The sequence below is a fragment of the Phoenix dactylifera genome, chromosome 4 (assembly GCF_051530095.1).
Source record: "Phoenix dactylifera cultivar Ajwa chromosome 4, Ajwa_hap1_PhDact_Kaust_v1.1, whole genome shotgun sequence".
Taxonomy (NCBI): domain Eukaryota; kingdom Viridiplantae; phylum Streptophyta; class Magnoliopsida; order Arecales; family Arecaceae; genus Phoenix; species Phoenix dactylifera.
Window position 1 is genome coordinate 40,151,308 of NC_143193.1, and position 24,024 is coordinate 40,175,331.

Genomic DNA, 24,024 nt, shown 5'->3' on the forward strand with positions numbered 1-24,024 from the left:
ATAATGATCTCAATTCATAACAAATAATAAAACTTGTATAATTATAAAATTTAATCATCAGATTGGTATCAATGATAGTTTATCTATTCATTCTTTCACCTGTGATCCCAACCATATGCAAGTGCCAAGCATTCTTCAACTCTGAAAAGAAAGGAAAGACATGGTGTGAGCTTTACATCCCAAGAAGAATTTCCACACATCCACACCAACCAACAATATAAGTTTGAAAATAGTAAGTAATTATTACACAAATATCATGAAATCAAAAACCAACTATCAACAATGCTCAAATAAACGGTATACATATGTATATCAAATATCAATAAAGAATTTCCATATATCCACACCAACACAACAATAGAAGTTTGAAAATAGCAAGTAATCGTTACACAAACATCATGAAATCACAAAATAACTATCAAAAATATGCAACTAAATGGTATACGTATATACATCAAATATCAATAAAAATTCAATCACCCAAGAGTAATATATCGTACAATATCTTATAAATCTTCAAATAATATTTTCAAGTAGCTTATCATTCAGTTCCTTTTTAACCTAATCTGGATCCAAGATCAACTATTTTTTCAACTTTTGGCCAAATCTCGGTCATGTTTTACATTCGTAATGGGGCAATCAATAGTTGTCACGTGCCCCACCTATAATAGGCCAATCAATAGTACCACATTTTCAGCTAGTGACGAGGCAATGGATTATATAATGAGATCATCCCAGAGTCCTTATTCATTCAATCAAGTTTACATCCATATATCATTTTTTTTAATTTCCAACTTTAAACTGACCATGGTCATGTTTTCGGTCCATGACAAAGCAATCAATAAATGTCGCATTTTCCACCCATGACGAGGCAATCTATAAAATATGGCTAGTCTAGAGCATACATCTATTAGTCCAATTATTCAAATGTAAGTTATACTCATATATGCATACATCATGCTATCAATCATAAGCATATATGATCAAAACATAATTTAATTAAAAAACCATCATAAAAAAATTTTTCCATCTTACTCATATATGCTCTCTCTCTCTCTCTCTCCTTCCCAAACAGACGAACGTTGCCTCAGCCGGCAGTAGTCGTCGGTGGATGGCGACTCCCATTGGCCGGAGACCCTCCATGTCAACAGCGGCAAGCCACACCTGATGGTGGTTGGCAAAAACAAAAGGAAAAGAAATAAATAGAGGAGACCCTGTTCACTATTAATCCAGCAGCTCACCGTCCGAATTTAAAGCAGAAACAATGGCTCAAGAGTCGAAGAAGGAGAAGAGAAAGGTTTAGCAACCGAACTTACCTCCAATGAGCTCCCATGGCTGGATTGACGGCAAATACTCCAAGCAATCCCTACAAAAAATCTAGAGATCTATGGCTCGATTCAAAGATCCTCAAGGTGGGTTGCTAGAGAGGAACATGGAGGTCTCTTTTATAGATGTAATCATAGGTTTGGAAAAGAAAAGAAGAAGATGGGGAGAAGTCTTCTTCCTGCGCCCAACGGAATAGGGAGGAAAACATGCTCCTAGTAGGAGTCCTCTTTCCCTTTTTTTTTTCTTTCCATGTCAAGCTCATGAGTTCCCAACTCACGGTGGGGCTGGTGGGCCAAAAACACTAATGGGCTGGTCAAATGGACCAAGCCAAGGCTAAAAGGGGCCGGGTCTTACATTCACTCCCTAAAACACCCCACCCCCCCCCCCCCCCCCAAAAAAAAAATAATAATAATAATAATTTCATCCTTAAAATTAACTTATTTGAGGCCGGACCTTTGAAAGTACTTAACCCTCACGTCATCCTTGAGCTCCCAAATAGTCTTCCTCTTAGAGTGCTTGCTTCACAAGACCTTGTCATAAAGAATTATGACACACAAAATTATTGCATCTCAAACCTTAACCCTTATATGCATATCAAATTTTCTTGACTCTTTCAAAAGAACACTAACATCTCGACCTTAGATTAAAATATATAATTCTTTGCCCATGAAATTAATTGCTCTTGATTAATTCTGCATGAAAATCATAATCAACCGAATCCACTATTAACAAAAATAGAAGAAGGCTCCCGTATTAGATTCTCTTCATGATCTGCTATCTTTTTTCTTCCCATAACTTCCCCCCATGATTTAACAATTAAACTTTTATCCCCAAAGTTCTCCCTAAAATGATCAATAGTAGGAGAGCCCACTAGTAAAATTATATAACTATTCCCAATAGCCAAAGAATCAACAATATTCTCCTTCCCTAACTCAAACGTTCTATCATAATACCTTCCAGATCAAAGAATTAATGTTTCTAACCTGTTTCAAAATAATTCAAACCACCACATTTTTGTTGCATACTCTGATCTAAATTTACCAAATTCTCTAGATTCACTAAACAATTTCTAGCCAAAATATCACTCTGTGTTGGAATTAGAAAAAATCCAAAATTTAAAAAAAAAATTCAAGTAAAAAAGAGCAAAACTTTTGAGTCTCCTTATTCTAAATTTGCATCGAGCGTACTTATCACAATTAACCCCCAAGCTAACAACTGCATTAAGATCATTGCATGATCTCCACAACCCTTTAAGAACCCAATAAATCTGGAACTAATCTAAATTGAATTAACCCTAAGTTTCTTGACAATTCAATTAGACAATTCCAAATTGACTTTCCTCTTTGAAAGTTAACTCCAAACTTTAGCAAATTAGAAGACTTTAAGTGGCCAGCCTTATTGAGCTCATGTTGTAATATCCTTTAATCTACATGGGCTATGGGCCAGATCCACTCTAATACCTTTTGTAACAACCTAGGACTTCACCCAAAAAGGCTAGCTGGATTTGGATTCTTTAGTCCTGTATAAGTATCTAAGATCTCCTTGGCGAATAACCGATGTAGGTCTAAACAGACGCTCGCACGGGTCCTCATATGGTGGTCGGCAAAAACAAAAGGAATAGAAATAAAATAGGGAAGACCCTGTTCACTATTAATCCAGCAACTCGTTGACCAAATTCAAGGGAGAAACAATGGCTCAAGAGTTGAAGAAGGAGAAGAGAGAGGTTTAGCAATCAAACTACCTCCGGCAAGCTCCCATTGCTAGATTGATGGCGAAAACTCCAAGCAGTCCCCATGGAAAATCTAGAGATCTATAGCTTGATTCAAAGTTCCTTAAGATGAGTTGCTAGAGAGGAACATGGAGGTCTCTCTTATAGATGGAATCATGGGTTTGGAAAAGGAAAGAAGAAGATGGGGAGAAGTCTTCTTCCTCCGCCCCATGGAATAGGGAGGAAGATGGAGGAGCCCTCTTCCCCCCTCCCGCCACCCCGGTCTTATGGTCTTTTCTTTTGGTGATGTCCATTTTCACTTAACACACGGTTGGCACGAGCATGATTGTTATCTACAAAATTCTTCACTTTAAAGTGTGCAAAATTATCTTTTTTGAAGTAGGGCCCCCCTCGAAGTTAGGAGAGAAGGGTTTGGGGGAAATAGAGTCTCGTTCCCTGAATTGTGAAGAAGGTGCATGGTTGTCGAGCAGCCAGCTAAAAGAGAGAGACGTGATGACTCGATATCCCTAGCGAAAATAGTGGCTACTACTTTTTTGCTTTTTCAAAAAGGGTTTGCCTAGACCAAATGATTCGGTCAACAAGAAAATCTTTGCCTACTCGAACTGTTGGCGAGAGCTGCACCTCTCTTTCTTCGCTGAGCGAGACCAGCTAGAGTACATTTCAGCGTCACAAACTATTCTTTTCCACACCAGAATTCTCTTTCTAATATTTTTGTTATGATATATATATATATATATATATATATATATATATATTCCGAGTGAAGCTCATGAGTTCCCAACTCACGGTTGGGCTAGTGGGTCAAAAATACTGATGGGCTGGTCAAATGGACCAAGCCCTAGTGAAAGAAGCAGGGCCTCATAGTAAGTGTTGTCGGTTCCTAAATATCTGAGGTTTAGGCTTGAGTGGTGGAGGCTTTTAGGTTCTAGCCTAGTAGATGATGGAGAGAGAGCACTATTCAATAGGCTAAGAAACTTGAAGAAGTTGTTCAGTTTGTATCACAACCTCAACATATGCGGAGCAGTTAGAGCTATCATCTAGAAAAGAAAACAGCATATCCTGGAGATATTGCGGCCAAGATTGAGTTGATTTTTAAAATATTATATGATTTGCATTTGCAATGACAATGTGCAAATTAATATGAAGATAAGTTGTTTCCCAATTACGATGTTTTGGAGGAGCTATGTGCAAAGAACATTGCGGTGGGAAAGAAGGGGGGGGGGGGGGGGGGGGTGCATTACGAAGCATGGGAACCTAAATACTCTTGTTCCAATATCGGACAAGGACTTGCCATCTGATGACATCGAGGGCATATGGATGACCAAGGTCAGTAACGGGGATTCCGTGCATCGTCGTTCATTGTTAAAGCTTATGCCAGGAAGGTAATGGCTGAGTTCTCTGAGGTAGTAGATATTAGGTAGTATAGGTTAGAACTGTCACTTGAGTTTTTGATGTAGAGGCCCAAATCCTACACCCCGGAGGATAGCCTAGGGGAGTTGGCCGAGGAGATCGTTCTCACATGCTATGATCTCTTTGAGGATGAGGAGAAGAGGAGCACTTTCTACGAATATGGTGTAAGCTTATACCACGGTGGATTGCTCGATTATTTCGTGCATCCCCCCCTCGGAACATCGATCTGTTAGTCTGATGTTGTATTTGCTTGAGACTATTGAAGGTGGTACTCTTATCATTTGATTACTTCCTATTCATGCCATGATTATGATCATAGAGATAGAGACACATTCCATTTTGACCTTTTTTTTGTCATGGAGTGCATGTATGCTCCTTTTATCCATGACATATTATGATGCCTAGTATAGACTTCATTTGTTATATCATACCACCTTTGCTTGCAAATGGGCAGGTTGTGTTTTCCCTTACTGCAGCTCTATATGCCTAACATGTGCTTGTTCAAGATCATGTAACTATGCAGAGCCATGGATGAGATGGATTCCCTTACCGATCCCATGGCCATGTTGGATGAGGAGGATCAATTATGGGATCTTGGCCATTATCCTACAAAGGGGCATAGCCATTTACAGTACCTCCAACAGGACTAGACCATTCACAGGGTGGGTATGAACTAGTTTCTGACATACTGTGAGGACACCTAAACAAAGAATATCAAATAGTTTCGGATGACCACCACAAATTACCAAGTTATATATGTATACCCTAGATAGGAGGGTTCGCAGCTATCACATGCGAGTGCTGTGATGGCACATCGAAGAGGCAAGCTTCACCATTCCACATAGTGTATGCCTACTCTAGCAGTTTTTGTATGACATGCCTTGTTGCACTTTTCTCAGCATCATTATGCACAATTTCAGGAAAGGTACTATCGCCTTCGATTGTGCCTACATAGATAAGTTCATATAGCTCCCTATCAAGGGCTAAGGTACTATTTAGGTGAGTACCAATGACCACAGAATAGGATATATCAAAATGACAAAGATAGGTTCACTTGCATGCACAGCTCAAGAATGTTGTGGAGAAGGCAGGATCCTTCTCTTCGAAGCCCATTCAGCCTCTAAAACCGTAAAAAAAAAAGGAAAAAGAAAGAAGCCTCTCTCTCCGTGGACTGGACGACGATAACTAGGGACTAGACCAACTACTGAGAGTCTCGTTCGAAGGATGATATCAAGCGTTAATGATCCCTAGCTCAGCTCCTCTAAGAATCTTGAGGCTTCGAAGGCGCGAGCCCACAACCCCGGCATGGGGACGAGGAGCACCAAACAGGGACGAGGAGTCGCCTTCTAAAGATGATAATACCACGGTCTTTGAGCCGTTGAGGATAGGAGGAGGAGGACCGCTGAGATTTGTTGTTGAGCGGGTTCTCCATTAGGCAGTGGAGATCAGGTCAGGCACGTCCTTCGGAAGGCGAATTAAGCTTCTGACTGAGTCGCCTCCTTCGTTACTTATCATTCAAAAGAGTTTCTATGGATCCAGTAGACTCTAGTTCCTTCTGATTTTACTAGTATTCTTGTTAGTGATGTAGCTGTTGTGCTCGTGTAAGAGCAGTTTGAGTAGTCGAACAAAAAAAAAGAAGAAAAAAAGAAAGAAAGAAAGAAGAAAGAAGAAGAAGGAGAAGAAGGAGGAGGAAGAAGAAACACGAAAGATGATAAGGCCTTGTTGTTTTGTTTTTGTAACACCGCAGCATTGGGACGAGGAGCAACAACCCCAGCTAGCCTGCTTTTTTCTGGTATCAAGTCGGTTTCTACGTAATCTCGTCGTGTCTAAACCCTTCGAACTCTCGTACCTTTCTGACCCATCATTTATCTCCCAGCCTGTACATGACATATACAACTTCGGCCAATTGATGCAAAGATCTTTCTTTGTACATATTTACTTCAGTATTAAAATCCTCAAGACAAACACCTTTTCCCCTTTGCATTCAAAGGAAAAAAAAACAAAAGGAAAAGAAAAACTACAATTATTTGTTCCATTTTTTAACTTCTTGTCCAATTCTAGGGATCAGACTTCATATTATCCTATTATTTGATTGGACGACTTATTATTGCTCCCTTCGAGGTTGCCCCTCCTCCTAGCCATGGGCAAGGTGGAAATCCACGCGATGCTTATGCAAAATTTCATACTTGCAACTTCATGCTCTTCGTAGTGCAGGAATGTATTCATGGATAAGAATGGCAATGATGATATAAAAGTTAGTAGAGATCCATGTTAAAAATTGCGCTGCATTCTTGCGTCAGACAATTATATGAATACCGACGATGACCTTCAAAACTAAGCCATGGACATATTGAACATTTCCATAGACTTGCCTATCTATACACAATGTCTAGTATGCTACAAAAAATATATTTATAATGAAAAGAAGGAAAGCAATCATCGAATGCCACCTATTCATATCAACTTTACAGTCATATGTACTAGAAATTATTTTGATAATTTTTGGTGGATAAAACAATGTGGTGAGCAAGGATGTATTAGGCAATCAGTGTATAGTTCATGTGATGGATGAAGTCTTAAAACCATTTTCAGCCAAACATCGACAATGCACGAGAGCAATGTTGTCCATATAGCAAAAAATAAGGCTTCACAATATTTTTACTGCAACCAAACACCATTTCAATCATGGCAGCAAAACTTGTGGTTAACCAAGCGTCCAACAGTACTTAACCAGTCTCATAGTTACCTAATTAAATAGTGGTTATCGATGCTTAAATTTAACCACATCCCACTAAGCTATCCAGAGCCAAACGGTAGCCTGGATTTACCGATGCCTTTTTTTGTCAGCGAACTATTTACCTTTCAGCGTGGAAATGCAGAAGAAATGAAGAAGAGAGGAGAAATCTTTTCCAATTTTCGTTCTCCTTTCTCAGAAATAACAATGCAAATGACTCGCATGAAATGCGAATCCCTCCATCTCTGCTTCTTCTACTGCCGCTGCTGATAAGATCCAACAGGCAACGATGTCCCGGCGCAAACGTCCTCCTCCTCCTCCTCCTCCACGTAAAAAGAAGCCACAGCAGCAGAAGGAAAAAGAGGAGGACGATGACGAGGAGGAGGTCGCGGGTCTGGGCATGGGCAACTCCCTGTCTCGCGACCCCCAGGTGTGCCTGGCCCTCTACATCGCCATGGCGCACGCCGGCCTCGCCCTCTCCCTCGCCCTCCTCTACGGCCTCACTCGCCTCCTCCGCGACTACTGGCGCCCCATCCTGTGGGCCCTCCTCTGCTCCATGCCCCTCCGCGAGCTCCACACCGCCATCGTCTCCTTCTGGTCCCACCCCCTCCGCCTGGGCCTCCTCGAGACCCTCCTCGCCATCCCCCTCGCCGCCTTCCGCTCCGCCGCATCCTCCCTCATCGACTCCCACGCCGCCGTCCTCCGCCTCCTCCACCGCCGCGCCCCCCTCCTCCCCACCCCCACCGCCCCCGTCGGCTTCTCCAAGCTCATGCAGTGGCTCGTCTCCTTCGGCCTCTTCGTCCTCCTCCACGAGCGCGTCGGCCCCCTCTCCCTCCCCGTCTTCGCCGTCCCCGCTCTCCTCGCCTACGCCAACGGCTCCCGCCCGCCCCCCGTCGCCGCCACCCTCTCCCGCATCCACAGCCGCCGCCGACCCCGCCCCGCCCGCACCCCCGTCCTCAGCCGCCTCTCCCGCTACCTCACCTCCGGCCTCCTCTCCCGCCTCCACACTCTCGTCGCCATCAGCCTCATCATCTTCATGATCTTCGGCACCCTCTCCGGTTTCCTCTTCTTCTCCTACAAGATCGGCATCGAGGGCAGGGACGCGGTTATCTCCATCAAAACCCACCTCCAGCACCACAATTACTCGCAGTGGATCGGGTTTCAAAAGTGGATGGATGACAACGATGTCCCCGTGCTCATCGAGTCTTACACCTCCAAATTCTACGAGAGCATCTCCCAGTACATCGACTCCCTTGCCCTCCAATACAATGCCACTGAGATAGTGGATGGTTTCAGGCTCCACTTGCTCAAGCCATTGGAATCTTCCAATTCCTCGGCCATAGCTGAGCAACGAGAACATCATCATGCTTTCCCCAAGAAGCTGCAGATTTTCCTCCACAGGGTCAGGAACCAGGAGTGGAGGTTGATTTATGCCGAGTCGGATGGGGTTTTCAGAGAATTCCTGGCTGTGATTGCGAGGGACGACTTGATGGAGAAGATTAAGGCCATCGCTCTTCAGAGCATCGATGTCTCGAAGCGGGTGTTTGCTAGTACCACCATGGTTTTGGCAGGGAGTGCGAACATCTTGTTCTCTGTCACTCTTTCGCTTCTCTCTGGGGCTGTGGAATTGCTGAACTTTGTTTCCCAGCTCACACTTTTCTTCTGGCTTCTGTATTATCTGATCACTTTGGAATCAGGGGGTGTCATGGACCATGTTCTGGAGATGCTTCCCATCTCCAAGTCGACTCGTGTCCGATGTGCAGAGGTTCTCGACCATGCTGTCAGTAGTGTGTTGTTGGCCACTGCTAAGGTGGCCCTGTTCCAGGGGTGTTTTACTTATCTTTTGTTCCGGTTCTACCGCATACATTTCCTCTATGTCTCGACTTCCCTTGCATGGATGAGTGCTGTTTTCCCGATAACCCCATTTTGGCTTTCGTCCATCCCTGCAGCAGCTCAGTTGGTTATGGAAGCTAGATATGTTGAAGCTGTTGGATTAACAGCGGTTCATCTTGTACTTTTGGATTATGGTACATGTGCCATCCAAGATGAGATACCTGGGCAGAGCTCTTACCTGACAGGGCTTAGCATTATTGGTGGCATTGCATTGTTCCCATCTGTCTTGGAGGTATGCATTTATTCTGTTCTTTCCTTGAGTGCTTTTTCTCAATCAAACTATTAAAAATTTCAGTTTGCTGAAAAATTTATGTTCTCAACTTTGATATAGTCTAGCAAATCATCGCCCTTGAATTCTTTCATATGACTGGCATATCGGACTGGGGATCCTCAGCTTTCATGATGATTCTTTTTCCATGACTGGCCTGTCTAATTAAGCTGAACCTTTAGAAGAGAGAGAGAGAAAGTGAGAAAAGAAAGCTATTGCACTCCAGCTTCACCATAAATATGCTGTTTTTTTCTTCTGCTCCTGTTTATGCAATAACACTCTTATGGTTTGTGAATTTTAATTATTGAAGCATATTCCAAAATATTATGATGGTAATATAGAAAACCAGACAAACTAAGAAATTTAGGAATGACAAAAAGGTAGTTAGAAGCTATTGATTTACATAATGTTACACCTGCTAATAAAGCTTTTTCGAGAAGGGACACATTGATTTGAAGAACTTTGCCTGTTAGGAGGTAGGCCTTTAAGGATTTGCAAAGAAGGATTCTTAAAGCCAGCAGTGAGTTTTTAGTGTAAGTTTGTTGTCTTCATTATTGACATGTCAAGGAAATTATTGATTTTGTATGCTGTACCATAGTATAGAGTTTGCATGTTCAATTATATCATAATGAGGATCGTCAACATATTTATCAAAGGGGAAACTTCGATAAGATTTTTTCTTACTCAAAATATCAGATTGGCGGAGAAGGATATGACACAAAGATTGGTAGTTATGGGGAAGGACATGAAGCTCATGAATTAAGCTAAGTTTTGATATTTGGATTCTGTTCTATACTTTGCAAGGTGGGACAAGGGCTTGCTTTTAAGAGCTTCACAAATTCAAGTTTCCTTTAAGAAATATGCATTAACAACCAGTATATTGCCAATAATTTTGTTGGCTGAAGGGGCATATGAGTTTTGAACTCTAGGGATGGCCTTTACAAGTCAAAGCACATGCCGCCAGGATAGGTTGAACACAGTAGTTCAGTCAACAAGCCTAACGAACCTCGCTAAAAAGTATGAGAAAAATGTCGAAGGACCTAATGATCTGGATTAGCACACTTTAGACCAAAATTAGTAATCGGTTTTAGATAATATGATATTTGCCTCACAATGGTGCAATACACTTTAGTTGGTCCATTATAAGTTCATAAATTTTATGAACTAGAAAGTAAGTTTTGACCAGCTAATTGTGATTGCCAGAATGCTCACTTAGACTATGACATAAAGTAACATCTGATTGCCCAATTCATGCATTACATGTTTCTTCCTAAAACACCAATCTTGTAGTGGAAACTTGGTTGGTGTGACATACCTCACTTCCAGTGTAATTTTTAGTGTCTGGACAAAATGAATTAAAACTGATTTCTACTGTATTAAGTAGTAGGTAGTCATAAAAGATCAGGACATTTTAACTATCTCCATAATTGATCTTGAAGAAACTCTCAAAATATAAAACATGATTCTTGCATGGCTACTATGAATTGCCATTGCGAGTTCTATCTTATGTTCCTTCAAATTCAAATACAGACTGTAATGTATTAAATTCCGGAAGCCATAAAATTTCATTAAAATGAGGCTTTAAATCCTAATTTAAATGCATACAATCATAAATCTTAAGCTAGGTGCTTGTCATGCATTACCTACAATCTTAGGATTAATCTGGTAGTTCACTTTTATTGAAAAGTCATCTGATCTTGAAATTTCATCAAGCCACTAGATCAGCCTTAAGCGTTTTAAAGATCTCTTTACCCTAGAAGAGCCATGGATCCTACCCTGACCTACATTACATTTTGTTGTGGGAGTGCCTTCAATTTATGCCTGGTTCAGAAATAGTAAGATGATTACAAGATTGTTGGTATGTAGTTGTAAGATGGTCACAAGTTATTTTATCAATACTTAATGAGTCTTTGGTGAGTGTTGGAAGTCACGGAATTGTTTGCTTGTTGAATTCTGCTAAGTATTAGTTGTTCAAGAATTAATGATTTGCTATTTGAAAAGGCTAATATGAGAAGTGATCTAGATTTGCTATTGTTGGTTTTGAAGTGCCTGTGTTTTTTCTTTATTTAATGGCATAAATTACATTAAAAATTATTAAGAATATATTTTAGTTTGTGAACTTTATCTTATACATCTAATGTTGCATTTAAGGCTGCCCTTTCCACCTTCTTTCTTTCCATTTTGTATTCAAGATCAACTAAGTTATGGAGGCCATATCCTTGGGTGCATTGGCATCATTTCAAATTGCACAAACAAGCTAATTGAATCATAAATGAATTCCAAGGTGGCATTTGGATGCGAAATAGCTAACCACCCTTTGAATAACTTTAACCATTGGTGTTGACACCCTAAACAGCTAACAAGCGAATAACTTTATTTGCTCCATGGTTAGTGGGATAAAGTTGTGGAAAACGTAAAAAGGTAGGGGGGAGAGCTTTGGTTTGTTAAAGTTATTTTGCTCTCACTCCAAAAATAAGTTTAAAGTGGTTAAATACTGATATGGCCTAAATCTGATCCGCCCATCATGGGTCGACACATGGCGAGCATTTTGAAAAGATTTGAATTTCAAATCAATTTGAATTCTTGGCAGGGTCTAAACAAGGAAAGAGATTACAACAAATTTGAATTTAGATAAGAAAGTTACGACAAACCCTTGATTTTCACCTCCAAATCATGATGGATCCATGCTCCCTCCTCATTATAAACAAAGCCAAGGGATTCCAAAGAAAAGGGAGGAGCAAGCAGAGGCTCCCAAGCACAGATGGTGAGAAGCTCCCAAGGAGAGGCACCCAAGCTTTCATCGCGACAAGATCCAATGGCGAGAGGCTCCTACAAAGAGGCTTTCAAGCTCTCGTAGCAACCTCTGCACGTGACTCCTCTTCCACGGCCATTCCCGCACACTATTTCATCTTCAAATGGGATACACGTCCCTGTAGACTAGGGATGTGCATCCCTGAAGGGCACCCATCCTTGCCAGCCGAGATCCAAGCACTATGCGTACAGGATCCGCATCTTTAGACACCAGGATGTGGGTCCCTGGAGGCCACCCTTCCATGCCAGCCGAGTTTCGAGCACTGTGTACAGGATCTGCATCCTCAGAGACCAGGATGCAAGTCCCTGGAGGCCACTCTTCCATGCCAACCAAGATCCGAGCACCATGCATACAGAACCCATGTCCCTGGAGACCGGGATGCGGGTCCTTGGAGACTTTCCTTTCATGCCAGTCGAGATTCGAGCACCGTGCGTATAGGACCTGCATCCTTGGAGACTGGAATGCGAGTTCTTGGAGGCCGCCCTTTTGTGCTAGCTGAGATCTGAGCATCATGCATACAGGACCCATCTTTGGAGACAAGGATGCGAGTCCTTGAAGGCTGCCCTTCCGTTTCAACCGAGATTCGAACACTGCATATATAGGACCCACATCCTTGGAGTCTAGGATGTGAGTCCTTGGAGGATGCCCTTCTACGCTAATAAAGATCCGAGCGCCGTGCATACATGACCTGCATCCTTGGAGATCAGAACGCGAGTCTTGGAGGCCGGGACACACGACTGTTGACCAGAGCCATCCCGAGCTCTCGGGCCGAGCTCCTATTCTGCGCTTCTAGTCCGCGCATCGTTGGAGATCAGGACGCGAGTTTTGGAGATTGGGGGATACACAATTGCGATCTAAGCCATGTTGTGCTTCCGGGCCGAGCTCCAAGTCTGCGCTTCCAATCCATGCGTCCTCGGAGACTAGGACGTGAGTCTCTAGAGACTGGGATATGCGATCGCTGGCAAGAGTCATGCCGAACTTCTAGTCTGCGCCTCCAGTTTACGCATCCTTAGAGACTAGGATGCGAATCCCTAATGACCAGGACATGCGACCGTCGACTAAAGCCATGCTGAACTCTCAAGCGAGCTCTTTGTCCGCATTCTCAGTTCATGCATCTTTGGAGGCCAAGATGCGAGTCTTTGGAGATTGGGGCGCACGAGCGCCAACTAGAGCCATGTCGAGTTTTCAGACTACGCTTATAGTCCACTGTTCTTGGAGATTAGGATACGAGTCCTTGGAGACTATGACGTGCATGGAATGCCGTACCGGCCCGTACCGGCCGGTACGGGCCGGTACGTACCGGTCCGGCCGTGGACCGGTACCGGAACGGATAAAAAACCGGTATTTTCCGGTTTTTTATCCGAACCGGCCGGTTCGGAGCCCGTACCGGCCGGTTCGGAGCCCGTACCGGCCGGTTCGGAGCCCGTACCGGCCGGTTCGGAGCCCGTACCGGCCGGTACCGGCCTCGTACCGGTGCGAACCGGCCGGTTCGCACTGGTACGATTTTTTTTTTTTTAGAACCACAGCGCCGCGCGCTGTGGTTTTTGAAACCACCGCGTACCGGCCGGTACGGGACCGGTACCAGCCGGTACGTACCGGACCGGACCGGTACCGTACCGGTCCGGCCGGCCACCGGTACGCCGACCGGTACCGGTACGCCGACCGGTACCGGTACGGCGGACCTTGATGACGTGTGACCCAGTAGAGTCATGCCGAGCTCTCAAGATGAGCTCCTAGTCTGCACATCCTCAGAGATCAGGACACGAGTCCCTGGAGATTGGGATGCATAATCTTTGACTAGAGCCATGCCGAGCTTTCAGTCCGTGCATCCTCGTAGACTAGAATGTGAGTCCTGAAGACCGAGACGTGCGATTATCGACCAGAGCCATGCCGAGCTCCCAGTCTACGCTTCTAGTACGCACATCCTTGGAGATCAGGACACAAGTCTCTGAAGACCGAGACGCGAGACCTCCCACCAAAGTTATGCCGAGCTCCCAGGATGAGCTCGCAGTCCGCGTATCCTTGGAGCTCAGGACATGAGTCCTTGGAGGCCAGAACATGTATCCGTTGACTGGAGCCATGCCGAGCTCCCAGGACGTGCTCCAATACCGAGCACTCCAGGTCAAGTTGCCATGCCAAGCACTCCATGCTGAGGTGCTATGTCGAGCACTCCAGGCCGAACTGCCATGCCGAGCACTCCAGGCTGAGTATGAAAGAATAGATGCCCTACAAGCCAATCGCAATATGTATTGCGAAGGGTTTTCTTTTGATTTTCCAAATCATATACATAACATTTAAATATGAATAAAGGCATTGTGTTTTATTATATGCTGTTGATTATATTTGTGATAAACTCCTTAGATTAGGGCAATAGTTTTGAGGCTATGATGAGATCATACTAGTGAGACCTAAAACCCTAAAATCCTAATCTTAAATATTTTCAGTCATTGGTATATTGAGTCGGGGATCAATGTTTACCGGAAAGACTGGCACATCTTATGTATGCTCGATGCAGAGGGTGATTGATCTTACAATCACTTGTGTGGAGACACTAATACAAAGATGTGGGTGCTCATTAGAGGAATGAGTTCACTGAATTGACCTACAAAGAGAAATCTTATGAAGTCTTACTTACATGTCAAAAAATGATTCTCTTAGTAGGAGTTGTGCAACTGATCCTTTGACCTGAGATCACCATAGTATCTTGTGCCCATAAATCCATATTTTAGTTTTCGCTCATACATGACAATAAGTTATGTACGAGGTCTTCTGGATATGGTGGATTGTGTACGAAGGTTATGAGTAGGTCAACAAAGAATTAATCACTTCTAGTAAGAGAAGATCGCATCCTATTTATTCTAATCATATGATAATTCAGGAAGCCTTTGATCAAAGCACAATGAAAATTAGAAAGAGTTTCTAATGTTTCATTATTCGAATTATCATTAGAAGATTGAGAAATATATAAATATGAAATTGAGTTTGACATATATTCATACTCATATATATATTCGGGATGCAGTTTGATTAAAGGATTGAATTGCACGGTAACTTGCCACTGAAGGGTATTTTTGGTATTTCTACCAAATTCCATATTTTCCGAGTAGACATGACACGTTGCTAGACGTCAATCTTGTCTTATAGGTTTGATCGAATTAAAGAGTTTAATTCGATCACCAATTAGAAAGGATTCTAATTGTTAAGTTCGGGTTTGCGCAGTTTGGACTTAAATCGATTAGAAGAGTTCTAATCAAGTTGGGTCAACTCGCACTCACACCTATTGCTGGCTAAGTATGGAACCCAATGGGTCACACACAAGAAAACTTATCAAGGGTCTAATTGGATTAGATCATGTTTGCAAGATAAACATCCTAGCAGGTGTTGCAAACCCTAGCTCCTGATTTAAATTAAATTCGAATCTGATTCTTAGATTAGGTTGATCTAATATGATTAGATCATGACCTAATAAGGGTTAGCCAAAAGTTGGAACGCGTTTGGCTTTAATACCTGATTTGATTAGGTTTAATATTTTCTTTAAGTTGGTTAAACCCAATTGGATTGGGTTTGATAGGGCCTTCACTTCTGGACCATTGATCGCTCCCTGGATGAAGGATTTGGTCCACTGGTTGGCGCCTTCATCTGGACCATTGGATGGCTTCCTAGATGAAGGATCTAGTCCACTAGTTGACGCCTTATTCTGGACCATTGGATGGCTCCCTGGATGAATAATCTGGACCATTGGTCAGCGCCTGAATCTGGACCACTGGATGGCTTCCTGGATGAATAATCTGGACCATTGCTCAGCGCCTGAATCTGGACCATTGGTGATGGCATCTTACTTTTGGACCATTAGATGGCACCCTGGATGATGATGCCTTGATCGGACCATTAGATGGCTCCTAGATCTGGACCATTGACTTTGGTTCCCTGCATTTGGGCCCTTGGATTATCAGGGTTTAAGAGGGAGACATGAGAAAGAAGCGTATCATTAGATACGGCTTTTTCTAAAGCTTGATATGCCTCCCTCTCTCTCTTGTTGGCACCCTCTTATCACACCCTTTGATGCATGAAGGGATGGCTAGGATGCATCCCTTCACATCTATAAATAGGGAGCCATTCCACCGTATTCTTCATTCCAACTCCACCGCATTCTCTCTCCCTTATCCCTTCTTTCTTACAAGCCTTTGTCTCTTTCTAGCATTGCTTCTAGAGTGTCCTAAGCCAAGACAAGAAGATCTTCTTTAGGACAAAAAGATTAGAAGTGATTTAGAAAGGTGAAAGAAAAATAAGAGAGGAGAGAAAGCAAGCCAATTTAAATCCTTTAGAAGGATTCAGCATTAAGGATCAAAAATCTTTGTAGCTAAAGTCTTGATCGAGTTTCCGTGTGGATCACCGTTGGAGGGCGGACACTTGGACGCCTTGTGGAGATTCTACAAACTTGAATTTAGCGTTACAGGTATTCTTCTATTTCATCATTTATATTTATATTGTTTGATTGTTACCATTAAGGCGATCTAGGCTTATAAGGGTTTCATGTTAAGGGACTTTATTAAGAAATTTTTAAAATTCCTAACTTCCGCTGCCCATTATGACATGCCGGAACCCTTCAGTGGTATCAGAGCAAAGGTCCAAGAGTTGTGACCGATCTCCGGGAACTCTCACGCGTGATCGTGTGACGAAGCGTGGCTCTCCGTCCGGAGGCGTATAGAGATGCGTGCTCTGATAGGTATACATGGGTGTCACCCTATTTTTAATAGGACCGAACCCATGTAGGAATGGAGACTCCCCATTCAGTGGTATCAGAGCCGTCCTTAATTGGTTCAATCAAATAATTATGTATGATGTATGATTATTAATTTACTATGAGATAGTAATGTTATATGCTTAGTGAAATGCTGAAATGTATGATTGATATATGATATGATATGTAATAAAATGTCATGATATGAAATTTTTCATATGAAGATATGTTGAAGCATGTTAATTGATTCAATCAATTGCTTATGATTTATACATGCTATGAGATAGCCATGATGTATGATAGTTTATTTTAGACATGTTAAATATATGTTACAATTAAAAGAATGTGCTAGAGACCAGTTAGCCCTCAATAAAAATTATATTAAGTCATAGTCTTGAAAAACTTTGAGCTAACCCATTCTAGAACAATTAATCTAATTGGTGTCTAAGGAAAGCACTAAAGGTGGTTCTCTAATTAGGACCTTACTCTTTGAGTAAGAGGAGCCTCCCACCTGCTTACCTGGCCAATTGTTTGATTGCCTATTATGGATTAGTTTAATGTTGATATAACACTATTAATAGCCTCCTTCATGCCTCGACATTATTATGTCAAGATCCATGCTAGTTTGTTGTGCAACTACAAGACTTGCAATGGGGACTGATGTTATACTGTCTTGGTGCATAGAGATGCTTATGGCATATTTTAGTATGTTGCTTTGTTGTGCAACCACAAGAGCAATATTATTTGAATATGACTGTATAGAAATGAAGGGTTTGACTTAACTAAAACATTATAGTTTGTTGTGCAACCACAAGGCTATAAGTGTTTTAAGAGGACAAGATAAAGTTGAGAATTGCATGAGATGCAATTGGAAAGAGTTTCCTACCTTTGAACTCATAAGGGTTTGTTGTGTAACCACAAGACTTTTATGAAGAATTAGGATCTCAACCCTACTAAGAAAAATTAAGTTTTCTTGTTTATCATAGGAGAGGGCTATGATATTCGATAAAATAGTGGGAGTAATAATTAGATAAAGTCCTAGTCTAATTGAATATATGTCATCATGATTGGTCTGTTTATGTTAGTTTTGTTCTTTATATATGTAGAATAAAATTATGCATTAATGGCATCTTCACTATCACTAAGAGGCATCTTAGATGCCAACAAGTTGACCGGTCCGAACTATGTGGATTGGTTGAGGAATCTTAAAATTGTTCTCACTTAGGAGAAACTTTCTTACATCCTCAAAACTCCTGATCTTGGATCAATAGGGGATGATGCTACTAAAAGTAGTAAGATAAAGAGGAAGAAAGGAAAGAAAATCTCCGGATCAAGTGTCTGTTTCCATTGCAGCAAGGAAGGCCACTGGAAAAGAAATTGCAAGAGTTTTCTTGCAACTGTAAAGCCTGATGCAAGAGTTGCATCAGAAGGTATGTTTATATTACATGCCAGTTTGTCATCAAGTTCTTCAAATTCAAATTCATGGATATTGGATACCGGCTGTGGTTTTCATATATGCAAGACATTGCATGGACTACAGAAAATTAGAATTTTGAAGAAAGGTGACTTCGAGCTTTATGGCGCTGGAGGAGAGTCCATCCAGGCTGAAGCCGTTGGAACCTACTTATTGGAGTTGCCGTCGGGCAAGCTTCTGGAGTTAGAAGATTGTTATTACATGCCCAAGATTATTAGAAATGTAATTTCTATTCTTTTGTCCTTAAAGAAAGGATTTGAGATTAATAGAAAGGGCAATGGTTGCTCTATTTCTTTTTCTAATAAGCATCTTTGCAATGGCATTATGAAAAATGGTCTTCTAGTTCTATCACTTAATGACAATATTTATCATATTGATAAAAGTAATAAAAGAAAGAGAGAAGAGGTAAATAACACCCTCCTTTGGCATTGCCGTCTAGGTCACATAAGTGAATCAAGAATCAACAAGTTATACAAAGAAGAGTTCTTTGATCCTTATGATTATGAATCATTAGGAACTTGTGAATCTTGTCTTATGGCAAAAATGACCAAGTCTCCATTCACTGGACATGGAGAAAGGGCAAGTGTGTTATTAGGACTTATACATACAGATGTATGTAGTCCTATGATAACTCCAGCTAGAGGTGGATACTCTTACTTCATCACATTCACTGATGATTTATCAAGGTTCGGATATGTGTATCTTATGAAACATAAATCCGAAGCCTTTGATAAGTTTAAAGAGTATCAAAGTATGGTTGAAAAACAAACCGAAAAGTGTATTAAAATCCTTCGATCTGATCGAGGAGGTGAATACCTTTCTAGTGAGTTTTTAAATCATCTTAAAGAAAAGGACATTCTCTCTGAATGGACACCTCCGTGTACACCACAATTAAATGGTGTAGCCGAACGGAGGAATCATACTCTATTAGATATTGTAAGGTCCATGATGTGCTTTACAGATCTTCCTATTTTCTTCTGGGGTTTTGCCCTAGAAACTGCCACATATGTGCTAAACAGGATACCTTCAAAATCTGTATCTAGTACTCCATATGAGATATGGAGAGGTAGGAAGCCCAATCTTAAATATTTTAAAATATGGGGCTGCCAAGCATATGTCAAAAGAAATTTTGGACATAAGCTAAGTGCTAGATCAGATAAATGTACATTTGTAGGTTATTCCAAAGAAAGTATTGGATATCTCTTCTATCACCCTACTGAACAAAAGGTATTTGTTAGTAGGCATGCCACTTTCTTAGAAAAAGAGTTTATCTTAGAAAAAGGCAGTGAAAGAAGAATTGAACTTAATGAAGTTCAAGACCTACAAATAGAAACACAAGAAATTCTTCAACCAGATGTACCCATAAATGAGGTACAGCCACAACACACATCTCCTCTCCGAAGGTCAGATAGAGTGCGAAGAGCACCTGAGAGGTATAGGTTTATCATTGAGAATGATGAAGCCCACATTGTTCAGAATAATGATCCTCTGACCTATTCGGAAGCTGTCATGAGTAGTGACTCTGGCAACTAGAAGCCATGAAATTCGAAATAGATTCTATGTATACCAACCAAGTATAGACTTTGGTTGATGCACCAGAGGGTGTAAACCCTATAGGTTGCAAATAGGTCTATAAGAAAAAGATTGGAGCAGATGGCCAAGTAGAAACCTACAAGGCTAGATCGGTGGCAAAAGGTTTCAGGCAAAAGCAAGGAATTGACTATGATGAAACTTTTTCACCAGTAGCTATGCTCAAATCTATTCGGATTTTGCTTGCAATAGCTGCATACTATGATTATGAAATCTGGCAGATGGATGTCAAAACCGCCTTCCTTAATGATCATCTTGAGGAAGAGGTTTACATGACACAGCCAGAAGGATTTGTCTCAATAAGAGAGCAAATCAAGTATGCAAGCTTAAGAGATCCATTTATGGATTGAAACAAGCATCGAAGAGTTGGAACATCCGTTTTGATATAACAGTCAAAGAGTTTGGTTTTATCAAAAATGTGGATGAACCATGTGTGTACAAGAAGACTAGTGGGAGTGCCATTGTCTTCTTAATATTGTATGTAGATGACATACTGATCATTGGAAATGATATTCCAATGTTACAATCGGTCAAGACTTGGCTATCAAAAAGCTTTTTCATGAAAGACTTGGGAGAAACATCCTATATACTTGGTATAAAGATCTATAGGGATAGATCTAAAAGGATGCTAGGCTTGTCCCAGTCTAGGTACATAGATCATGTGCTGAAAAGATTCAGCATGGAAGAAAGTAAAAGAGGTTACTTGCCTATGAGTCATGGCATACGTCTCTCTAAGAAGATGTCTCCTAAGACATCTGAAGAAAGGAATAGAATGAATTCTATTTCCTATGCTTCGGCAGTAGGATCGATTGCTATGCTATGTACCAGGCCTGATGTTGCTTATGCCTTAGGCATAACAAGCAGATTCTAGGCTGATCCTCCAGGAGAGGATCATTGGATAGCTGTGAAAAATATTCTTAAGTACTTGAGAAGGACTAAAGATATTTTTCTAGTTTATGGAGGATCTGAGTTGAAACTAGAAGAATTTTCTGATTCTAGTTTTCAGTCAGATCCAGATGATAGCAAGTCCACTTCAGGGTATGTCTTTATTCTAAATGGTGGTGCAGTGAGCTGGAAGAGTTCCAAGCAGCAAACTGTAGCTGACTCAACTACTGAGGCAGAATACATTGCTGTAAGTGAAGCTGCTAAGGAAGCTGTCTGGATGAAGAAGTTCATCTCTGAGTTAGGAGTAGTTTCTGAGATTGCTGGACCAGTCCCAGTTTATTGTGATAACACTGGAGCTGTTGCTCAAGCGAAGGAACCAAGGTCTCATCATAAATCCAAGCACATTCTAAGACGCTTTCATCTTGTTCAAGAAATTGTCGAGAGACAAGACATAGTCATTGAATGAGTAGACACAAAGAACAACCTAGCAGACCCGTTTACTAAAGCTCTACCACAGCAGCAGTTTGATCGCTATCTCGATTGTATATGGATAAAATATAAAGACGATTACTTTAGTGCAAGTGGGAGATTGAAAGAATAGATGCCCTCCAAGCTAATCGCAATATGTATTGCAAAGGGTTTTCTTTTAATTTTCCAAATCATGTAAATGATATTTAAATATGAATAAAGGCATTATGTTTTACCGGCTATGGTTTTGAGACTATGATGAGATCATACTAGTGAGACCTAAAATTCTAAAATCCTAATCTTAAATATTTTCAGTCATTGGTACATTGAGTCGGGGATCAATATTTACCGGAAAGACTGGCACATCTTATGTATGCTCGATGCAGAGGGTGATTGATCTCATAATCACTTGTGTGGAGACACTAATACAAAGATGTGGATGCTCATTAGAGGAATGAGTTCACTGAATTGACTTACAAAGAGAAATCTTATGAAGTCTTACTTACATGTCAAAAAATGATTCTCTTAGTGGGAGTTGTGCAACTGATCCTTTGACCTGAGATCACCATAGTATCTTGTGCACATAAATCCATATTTTAGTTTTCGCTCATACATGACAATAAGTTATGTACGAGGTCTTCTGGATATGGTGGATTGTGTACGAAGGTTATGAGTAGGTCAACAAAGAATTAATCACTTCTAGTAAGAGAAGATCGCATCCTATTTATTCTAATCATATGATAATTCAGGGAGCCTTTGATCAAAGCACAATGAAAATTAGAAAGAGTTTCTAATGTTTCATTATTCGAATTATCATTAGAAGATTGAGAAATATATAAATATGAAATTGAGTTTGACATATATTCATACTCATATATATATTCGGGATGCAGTTTGATTAAAGGATTGAATTGCACGGTAACTTGCTACTGAAGGGTATTTTTGGTATTTCTACCAAATTCCATATTTTCCGAGTAGACTTGACACGTTGCTAGACGTCAATCTTGTCTTATAGGTTTGATCGAATTAAAGAGTTTAATTCGATCACCAATTAGAAAGGATTCTAATTGTTAAGTTCGGGTTCGCGCAGTTTGGACTTAAATCGATTAGAAGAGTTCTAATCAAGTTAGGTCAACTCGCACTCACACCTATTGCTGGCTAAGTATGGAACCCAATGGGTCACACACAAGAAAACTTATCAAGGGTCTAATTGGATTAGATCATGTTTGCAAGATAAACATCCTAGCAGGTGTTGCAAACCCTAGATCCTGATTCAAATTAAATTCGAATTTGATTCTTAGATTAGGTTGATCTAATATGATTAGATCATGATCTAATATGGGTTAGCCAAGAGTTGGAACTCATTTGGCTTTAATTAGACCTAATTTGATTAGGTTTAATGTTTCCTTTAAGTTGGTTAAACCCAATTGGATTGGGTTTGATAGGGTCTTCACTTCTGGACCATTGATCGCTCCCTGGATGAAGGATCTGGTCCACTGGTTGTCGCCTTCATCTGGACTATTGGATGGCTTCCTAGATGAAGGATCTGGTCCACTGGTTGGCGCCTTATTCTGAACCATTGGATGGCCCCCTGGATAAATAATCTGAACCATTGGTCAGCGCCTGAATCTGGACCACTGGATGGCTTCCTAGATGAAAGATATGGACCATTGCTCAGTGCCTGAATCTGGACCACTGGATGGCTCCCTGGATGAAAGATCTGGACTATTGCTCAGCGCCTGAATCTGGACCATTGGTGATGGCATCTTGCTTCTGGACCATTAGATGGCACGCTGGATGATGATGCCTTGATCTGGACCATTAGATGGCGCCTAGATCTGGACCATTGGCTTTGGTTCTTTGCATTTGGGCCCTTGGATCATTAGGATTTAAGAGGGAGACGTGAGAAAGAAGCGTATCATTAGATACGGCTTTTTCTAAAGCTTGATACGCCTCCCTCTCTCTCTTGTTGGCACCCTCTTATCACACCCTTTGATGCATGAAGGGATGGCTAGGATGCATCCCTTCACATCTATAAATAGGGAGCCATTCCACCGTATTCTTCATTCCAACTCCACCGCATTCTCTCTCCCTTATCCCTTCTTTCTTACAAGCTTTTGTCTCTTTCTAGCATTGCTTCTAGAGTGTCCTAAGCCAAGACAGGGAGGTCTTCTTTAGGACAAAAAGATTAGAAGTGATTTAGAAAGGTGAAAGAAAAATAAGAGAGGAGAGAAAGCAAGCCAATTTAAATTATTTTGAAGGATTCAGCATTAAGGATCAAAAATCTTTGGAGCTAAAGTCTTGATCGAGTTTCCGTGTGGATCACCGTTGGAGGGCGGACACTTGGACGCCTCGTGGAGATTCTACAAACTTGAATTTAGCGTTACAGGTATTCTTCTATTGCGGCATTTATATTTATATTGTTTGATTGTTACCATTAAGGTGATCTAGGCTTATAAGGATTTTATGTTAAGGAACTTTATTAAGAAATTTTTAAAATCCCTAGCTTCCGCTGCTCATTATGACATGCCGGAACCTTTCAGAGTACTCCAGGCCAGACACTTAAAGCCTAATGATCCAGGGTGATCACTCTACTCTGATGCTTTTTATTCTCTTGCTATTTAATGTTGTTATTCCAAGCACTACCTGACTTAAGCATCGGAGGAGGGCCGGTCGGAGCCATCTTGATGGGCT

At 41.3% G+C, this 24,024-nt stretch overlaps 1 protein-coding gene across 4 annotated transcripts in view; it reads left to right on the plus strand.

Annotated features, from left to right (window-relative positions):
* The first annotated feature begins 7,296 nt into the window (after positions 1–7,296).
* LOC103697170 (uncharacterized) overlaps positions 7,297–24,024 on the plus strand; it is a 42,664-nt gene continuing 25,936 nt past the window's right edge. For 3 of the 4 annotated variants that reach the window (XM_039133891.3, XM_039133890.2, XM_039133892.2), the window contains exon 1: positions 7,297–9,324. In XM_039133891.3, the coding sequence (XP_038989819.2) occupies positions 7,489–9,324 (1,836 nt within the window). In that variant the 5' untranslated portion in view covers positions 7,297–7,488. The remainder of the gene's footprint in view (positions 9,325–24,024) is intronic. The other variant, XM_039133889.2, reaches the window with a different exon arrangement.